The sequence below is a fragment of the Papaver somniferum genome, chromosome 6, assembly GCF_003573695.1.
Source record: "Papaver somniferum cultivar HN1 chromosome 6, ASM357369v1, whole genome shotgun sequence".
Taxonomy (NCBI): Eukaryota; Viridiplantae; Streptophyta; class Magnoliopsida; order Ranunculales; family Papaveraceae; genus Papaver; species Papaver somniferum.
This window is the reverse complement of record NC_039363.1, coordinates 174,521,256-174,530,316: the sequence shown is the minus strand read 5'-3', so window position 1 is coordinate 174,530,316 and position 9,061 is coordinate 174,521,256. Positions and strand designations below refer to the sequence as shown.

The 9,061-nt window shown below is 45.1% G+C and overlaps 1 protein-coding gene across 1 annotated transcript; it reads left to right on the top strand.

The window, feature by feature from the left end:
* The first annotated feature begins 4,388 nt into the window (after positions 1-4,388).
* LOC113291849 lies at positions 4,389-4,934 on the top strand. The gene has a single exon (XM_026541338.1). The coding sequence runs from the start codon at positions 4,389-4,391 to the stop codon at positions 4,932-4,934; it is 546 nt and encodes a 181-aa protein (XP_026397123.1).
* The last annotated feature ends 4,127 nt before the right edge of the window (positions 4,935-9,061 follow it).

Genomic DNA, 9,061 nt, shown 5'->3' with positions numbered 1-9,061 from the left:
ACCCTTGGGATGCCAGCAACGAACGACCAGAACCAGACCCTGCCGGCAACACAACCGACGCCTCCACAGGTAGAAATGTTGTTGCCAAATTCCGACCCATCCCATCCCTTAGTCCATACCGTTGATGAAGATCACACTGTGGCTATTGGGGGACAAGGGCGGATCGAAACTCCAAACCAAGGATCGAATCATTCCCCCTAGCTGATAGCAAAACTCGAAGAACTAAAGAAGAGCTAGAAGACATATGCAGAGGTTGTGGCATTATTAGCTCGAGAAAATCAGGAGCTCGAGGACAATATTTCCCAAAGCATCGGAGTAGCACATCAATACGATGAAGCAAATTCCAAAGCACCAGAGTCGAACCGTGACCGAAGGATTGTCTTGACTAATCCCGAGTCATTAAACCGAGGAGCAACCAGAGGAAATAGGTCATCCGACCCAGACTTTGTACCAGAGGATTCAGACTATTTTGATAGTGAGAATCGAAGACCATGGCAACCTACGATCCAAAAAGACCACCAGCGGGCAATGGAGGACCTTCGTGCTGAAATGATGACAGAGATCAAGCAACTAAAAGCCATGCAAGGAGGGGGAAGACTGGAAGAGGTGATGAGAGAATCAAACACCACACCACTGACCCCACACTTGGCCAAAGCACTTATCCCTCAGAAGTTCCCTATTCCAGCATTCGAATGTTACGATGGGTCCAGCGATCCCGCAACACATCTTCGTTATTAAAATCGTATCTTAGCCCGATGGGAGCAAGACGATGCATTCCTCTGCAGGTATTTTCCTTCAAGTCTAAAGGGATCAGCACTATCTTGGTTCGACAATCTACCGCCCAACTCCATCAACTCCTACGACCAGCTCGCTGAGAAGTTCTTAGAGACTTACATGTACAACAAGGCTGTCAACGCAGGAATGGACAAGCTCTTCTCACTAGATGCCATTTACAAAGAGACAATCAGGGAGTATACCGACATATGGCACCGTATTTGTCAAGCCATAGGGAATGTAGACCCAGTGGTCAGCATCAACTGTTACAAATGGGGACTGGATATAATGAGCCCATTATTTGTGGAGATTCATGGAAGTGTACCTACGACAGAAGGAGACCTTCGACTAATTATTGAAAAGCATGCCAGGCTAGAAGAGATCCAGCGGGAGAACCCTGAGGCCCAAGCTCAAAGATCTCATCGTACTAATTCCGTAGAACAAGCCAGCAGATCAAAGAGGGACGGCTCAGCTGAGCGTCCTAACAATGATAAGAGAGGACGAAGGGACGACCATCGACGTGATGATCGTAAATTCGAAGATCAAGTTTTCACAAAGCTGAACACCAACTACACACGCATTCTGAAGGAAATCAAGGACCGGGAAAACCTGGAATGGCCATGGTCCAAAGGAAAACAGTCCCTAGGACCGAGAAGTCAAGGGATTACTGTGAATACCATTGCTTCAATGGAAACCAAATATAGAAATGCAAGAATCTCAAGATAATGATCCAGAAGATGATTGACGCTAGTGACCTCTAGCAATACATACAGAAGGAAGAATCTGAAGATAGGGCAAAGCGAAGCAAGCAAGTCCAACTACCTTAAGGTAATCGAAGCATCAACACCATCTCATGTTCCGAATCTACTGGACCATCGCTGACTTCCCAGATAGGGGAAAGGCTAAGAAAACAATTCGAGGATTACTGTGAGATTTACAAGATCGATGGGGTAGAGGTAGAGGAACACGAGCAGTAGATGAATACACCTATGACCTTCAGTGCTGAAGATATAGAGGAAAACATGGAAGATCAAAACGATCCCTTGGTCCTCACTTTACCAGTGGCTGGATGTAACATCAGGAAGATCCACATCGATGGAGGAAGCTCGGTTAATGTTCTGTTCTATGACATGTTCAAGCGGATGGAGCTGAACGACGAACAACTAATGTCTTCTTATTACACCATCTACGGATTCAATGGGTCACCAACAAAGCCCTTGGGAGATATCGTTTTACAAGTAGATGCAGTTGCCATGAAGGTTGATACTCGATTCAGCGTAGTGGACGCACCCTCCCCCTACAACGCCATCATTGGCCGAAGATGGGTGCACAAGCTCAAAGGAGTAGCAGCTACCTATCATCAGTACCTCAGCTTTCCAACACCCGAAGGGGTAATGGAAACAAAGGGAGATCAGGTCACCGCTCGGGAATGATAGGCTATTCAAAATTAGCTCAATAACGAACAAGATGAGCAGCGTAAATCCCGAAGAAGTCGAAACAAAGAGGCTGCCAAGGAAAAATCCATTGACCTTTACCTCGAAGAAATCTCCGGAAAAAGTCTGACGAAGGAAACCATCGTTATAAACACCGAAGCAAGCACCTCAACGGGTAAACGGGCTTAAGAGCCTACCAAACAACAATTAAAGAGCGTCCCTCTCCTAGGGGAACCGAAGCCTACATTCACATCGGTAGAACCCGTAAAGGAGATCAATATAGGGACCGAAGAAAATCCGAAGATGATCAAGATAGGAACTCTAATGGATAAAGAAAGAGAAATGACTCTAATCAAGTTACTCATGGAATACACAGACATCTTCGCATGGAAGTTAGGGGACATTCCAGGGATTGATCCGAAGATAATTCAACACGAACTTCGTATAAAGCCGGGCACGCCCCCCTTCAAGAAAAAAGTACGAAAGATAGCACCAGAGTACCACCAAGAAATTAAGAAGGAGCTCCTTAAATTGTTAGAAGCAGGGTTCATCAAGGAGGTCAAATACCCAACGTGGATATCGAACATGGTCATAGTGCCTAAGAAGAACGGAGGAGTAAGAATATTCATCGATTTCACCAACCTCAATAAGGCATGTCCGAAGGACAGTTACCCGCTCCCAAGCATCGATCAACTGGTGGAAGCCGTCGAAGTATACGAAGAACTATCATTCATGGATGGATATTCTGGCTACAACCAAGTAGCCCTTGCAGAAGAAGATCAACAACATACAACATTCTACACCCCGCACGACCTCTATTGTTATACAAGGATGCCCTTCGGACTTAAAAATGCAGGGGAAACATACCAGAGGATAGTTGATGCTATCTTCAAGCCTTGGATCTGAAACACCCTAGAAGTCTATGTTGACGATATGCTTGTCAAAAGTAAGCTGAGCAAAGACCACCATCAAGACCTGAGGGATATATTTGAGGCAATGAGGAAGCACAACATGAACGTAAATCCGGAAAAATGCACATTTGGTGTCACCTCAAGGAAGTTCCTCGGATACCTAGTAACGAAGAGGGGCATCAAAGTAGATCCCACCAAGATCTAGGCCATCGTAGAGATGCCATCCCCGAAGAACCTGAGAGAAGTCCAAAAGCTCAACGGATCCCTAGCGGCTTTGGGAAGGTTCATCGCCAGGTCATCGGACAAATGCAAACATTTCTTCAACATCCTCAAAAAGGGAAGCAAGTTTGAATGGACCGCAGAATGCGAAGACGCTTTCTAAAAAATAAAAGAGTATTTTTCCACGATCCCGATCCTACAAAAACCCGATCCCGATGAGGTTTTGGCTCTCTACATAGAAGCGACAGAGGATGCAGTCAGCGCAGTATTGGTCAAGATAAACATGAAAATAGATCATCCAATTTATTACGTCAGCAAGACCCTCAACACGGCAAAAAGAAATTATACGAAGATCGAGCAGCTCATCTTGGCACTAGTATGGGCAACCCAAAAGCTAAGAACCTACTTGAATCACTACATTCGTGTCCCGTGCAAAGCACCGCTGGAGGTTGTTCTCAAGAGCGCTGGGAAAGTAGGAAGGATAGCAAAATGGAATACTCATCTCGATCAGTTCAACATCATCCATGAGATCCATCATTCACAAAAATCGCAAGTCCTGGCGTATTTTTTAGTAGATTTACCCCAGGACAATGATGACGAGGTAAGGGGCATACCAGAAGCAGAGGATGGAAAAGATCCAGTTGATGTTCTCGAGCCCACAAGCCAAAGACGATGGGAGGTCTTTGTTGACGGATCAAGGAATAGGGAAGGTGCGGGCATAGGCATCGTAATCACTACCCCCACCGGGGAAAGGATCGTACACGCGCTGAGGTTGGAATTCAAGGGGCACACCAACAACAACGTAGAATACGAAGCTGTGGTACATGCTCTACGTTTAATCATAGAAATGGGAATAACCGATGTACGCCTGACAAGTGATTCACAACTAGTCATACGATAGATAGGGCTGGAATACAATGTCTACGATGACACCCTCTCCGCATACATGGCTTTGGTCCAAACCTTAGCCTCATAGATACCAAGCATCAAATTCCGACACTTGTGCAAAAAAGATCTCAGGCATGCTGACGCCTTGGCATACATATCATCCATGTTGAAAGATGAGAATATTAAAGCCATAAAAATAACAAGAGTATATGAACCTTCGATCACCCCGCAGCAGTCCTTCGCTACAAATCGTGAAGACGATGTAGGGGAGGACATTGGTGACGACAGTGTGGGAGAGGATATTGCTGAGGATTTCATCGAAGATGACATCATGACAAGGGCGAGCGAAGATGAGGACTTTATCAATGAAGAAGACTGGAGAACCGAGATTAACCTTTACCTTGAAGAAGGTACGCTACCTACGGACTTGAAGCAAGCCAGACTGATACAATCAAAGGCAGGAAGATACGATCTTCGTGATGGAGTATTATACAAGAAATCCTTTCTCGGACCACTACTACGATGTCTATCAAGAGAGGAGGGGCATCGTATTTTGAAAGATATCCATTATGGGGACGCAGGTAACCACAGCGGAATGAGATCACTGGCGGATAAAGCAAAAATGCAGGGATACTATTGGCCACAGATGATCCGAGATGCCGCTAGGATGTCCAGGAGATGCGAAGAATGCCAGCGGTTTGCTAAATAAGAAGATTCATACTCCTACAACAAAGCTGAATTCTGTAGATAGTCCTTGGCCATTTTCAAAATGGGGTGTAGACATCGTAGGCCCCCTGATCGAAGGGTCAGGGAAAAGGCGATTCTTGATTGTAGCCACAGACTACTTCATCAAGTGGGTGTAGGCAAAATCCCTAGATAGAATCCGAGACATGGACGTATTCACATTCATCTTTCAGAACATCATTTGCAGGTTTGGCATCCCCGCAGAAATTGTCTCTGACAATGGCAAGCAATTACAAGGGAAAAACATAGATATGCTCTTCGATACTTTCAAAATCAGGAAGAACAAATCAACCCCCATTTACCCCCAGAGTAACGGCCAGGCAGAGGCTATGAACAAGACCCTTGGTCTTATTCTCAAGAAGCAATTGGACGAACATAAAGGACGATGGTGTGAACAATTACACAACGTGCTATGGGCGTATCGAACAACACGAAGATCCGCCACAGGTGAATCACCGTTCCTCCTCACTTACGGAGCCGAAGCAGTCATCCCGACAAAAATCATCATGCCGACCACAAAAACCGAAGCCTGGGAGAAGAATCTCACAACAGATATGATGCTGGAAAGGCTCGATGATCTAGAAGAAAGGAGGGATACAACATTACAAAGGATGGAAAACTACCAGCGAAGGCTAGCCAGAGAATACAACAAGAAAGTTAAGCTTAGGAATTTTGTAGAAGGACAACATGTGTTGAGAACCGTACCACAATACCAACGAGAGAAAAAGTGGGGAAAGTTAGCACCATCATGGGAGGGGGACCGTTTATAATACATGACATCGCCGGGAATGGGTCTTACTACCTGCGTAATCTGAAAGGAGAAGTCCTCATACACCCATGAAACGCTAAATACCTCAAGCCATACTATCTGTAAAGCAGCGTGGTTCTGCACCTGCGTGAAGAGTACCAGAAGAAGAAGACAGCGTACCCGCTCGACGTGTTTCTATCTCTGGACGAGGAATAACAGACCTCACCTCATCAATTAAACAAAATTTTTTGCAAAATTACTCTATTGGGGAAAGTATCAATATACAATCTCTCAGGATTCCTATATCAGCGTCTATAAGTGTACGACCATGGGGAAGGCTTCCAGCAGAAACAGATACCCAAACAATCAACAAGGCAACGGTTCAGCGGAATGGGTGCCTGTAAATATTTTTTAACGCATCACATATCCGGGAACGTTGCATCGACCCCCACCGTTTGGTGATCCTCTAGCCAAGGGTTAGCCAGCGGGGTGACAGGTCTAAAGTCAATAACAAAGGTGCATACCTTCGTTACTGCCATCAAACAATTTTTATTATCTAATTTTAAATATTTACTTACTCGTTTCCTAAAAATTGAATAAATTAAGGATGCAGGTAAAGCAGAGTTGTACATATCCAAATAAACGATGGTCCATTCCAGAAAAGTTGATTACAAGCTCGGGAAATTAAGCAAGAAAGAAAAGTAAAACAAGATGCACAAAAAATGGCCCAAAGCCAAGTAATCAACAAAGATCAACTTTCTGACAAACACAGAAGCTTACTTCCCCTTGGAAGGCTCGGCGCGATCAACATGATTCTTCGGTAAAGACGAAGGAACACTTCCCTCCGAAGAAGGACCTGAGGAGCTAGACAAAGGCTCAGGCATAGGACGACGAGGATACTTCTTAACAATATTATATTCCTGCAGAAGGTTCTGTTCGATCTTGGTTAAAGTCTTGTTAATCTCCTCGTCCAGCTGACAACGAGCCTTATGAGTAATCACAATAGCTTTGTATACACATAATTCATCACTCGCCATATGTCAGAATATTTACACGTGGAAGGCACGCAGCTTGGGACATCAGGGCATGATGCCACGTCTCAACACCCAAGAGGAATCTGTCATCTACATATGATCATCAACGAATTCATCTGATGGCTAAGAATCAAGGGGAACTGAAAGAACGAGCCACCGCGGGGTACTGAAGAATACCCAGAGATCTTCTTTATTCCATCCCGAGGAAGATGCGAGATCAAGGGTGAGGATTGGTCTCACTTACGAGGATGTGACATGGGCATCAGACATCTGTCTAGCGCATGCAGGCAGCCCAACCACCCGCATTAAACACTTTAAACATAGAGTACGTGTCAACTAACCTGTACAGGAAAAAGAGGTGACCCATCGTTACCTCACGAGACCGCTGGAGGCATCAGATTAGAACGAAGACCCCAGCGGGATCAACACAAAGATTAAGAAGATAAGGTTACAACTGTCCCATATAGTGGACCATGTGTTCCATCCCTATAAATACCCCTCTCCAGTAAGAGAAAGGGGGTCGACCAGTTTTAGTGATATAGAGAAGATATTAGGAGAGAGAAATAGGAAGAGTAAATATGAGTTCTATTTCCCCTAGCTTCGTTATTCATACAGAGTCATTCGACTATCTTTGTAATTACTGAATACATAGTGAAACACAAACCCCCGTGGATGTAGGCCTTAGTGCTGAACCACGTAAATCATCGTCTTATTTACATTCAACACTTTACTTTCTGTCTTGGTTATTATTCTTTGATTTTCTATACTCTATGAGCGTATGAATAACTACATTATTCCCTCATGACTAGACAAGGACGAGCCCGAAGGCTCTGAGTCGATGAGTCATCGTCTTAACGTAGTCTTACTAGTGATTCACTCTCTTCTACACGTTGTTTATGGGTGAAAATTGTTTCTGCTGGTTTTGGTAAATTTGGGTGTGTGTGGATGAGAAACGAGTCTAAACTCTAAACAAATGCACTGCACGGGAGTGCTTTCTTATTCGAGAGATCAATCTATACAATTTTGTCCTAAACTAAGAAATGGCCGTTCTAGACTTGCTTCGGTCACAAAGTGAAGGAGATGGGGTTGATCTTAGGGAGGGAAGCGAAGAAGGTGTTGAGATTGTGAAGGTGTTGGCTGTTTATGACTTGTATCAGAAAGATGAACTGGCTTGCAAAATGTAAGCTATCAGTTCTGGCGTTTTCTGGATACGAATGAAAACACTTGATTTTATGTGCTTGTCTCTCTTCGTCTTTTGGAAATAGGCGAAGGACCTATTTATACAAGTCATTGAGCGCAACCTCTCATCTCGTAGGAAGCGGAGGAGGTGAAGTGATGGAGTAGTGGGGTCGTGTAGGAGTGGTGATTGTCACACGATCACATCTTTGCTCATTTCCCTCATCACTGCTAACCGTCCACCTTTTCCTGACACGTTCTTGTAATGGCGCGTTGCACGCTGCACGCTGTAAACTGCCAGACCAATACCCAAGTAAGTATCCCCCAGTTTATGACATGTTTGATGTCTCGAATGAGTGGATCGTGGGATCCACTGTAGTAAGTAGCATGTGATGCTAAAATAACTAAGGGTTTGATATTTATGAAATATCGTGTATGCTCGATGCATGTAATGCATCGCAGAAAATCAGCATGTATGAAGCATCGATGTTTTAAAGCCTGACTGAATAAGTCGCGGACCAAGCGTCTTAAAATAGCGCCACGTCCAACCATCTTCGAGTGATTGTTTGGAGGCTGCATGGGAAAGCTATCTCCTGGCCGATCACTCCCTGTGGAAGAGTGGCGGATGGCGATCATCGGGATGCCTTACTGGTCGTCTAGCTTTCAACCTAGACTGTCCAACCAAGCTAGCGAAGTTGTACGGACGAGATGGTTTAAGACCCTCATCTGCGACCGTTGATGGATTTTTAGGGTTTTATGAGGTGCGCGAGCATCACTCCTATAATTGACCGAATCCGAGCTTGGGCGCAAGTTTTGGTGGGGACGACCAGGCATGCGTGTAGACGGCCTGCCGGTGTATATGCCCATACCTCTTTGTTTCATGGAGGTGCGATCTAGGCCACTCAATTTGACCGACAAAGGTGAGTGGTCGAGATCGATTTGCGGCAGAAATCCATTGCCACAAAGGATTTGGAAGCCACTCAGCATGCCACTTTTGGACGCGTGTTTCGAGGTCATCGAGTCCTAGTCTGCCTAGGCCGACCAGCTCCACGCAAAGGTGGGCCCATAGTGATCATGTTGACATGCTTGGGACCCTTTAAGTCTATATCTACACCCTCTATCCAAGCTTGCGAA

Bases quoted from the DNA above. Each gene is read 5' to 3' on its own strand.
- LOC113291849 (XM_026541338.1), top strand. From the start codon at position 4,389: ATGTTGAAAGATGAGAATATTAAAGCCATAAAAATAACAAGAGTATAT.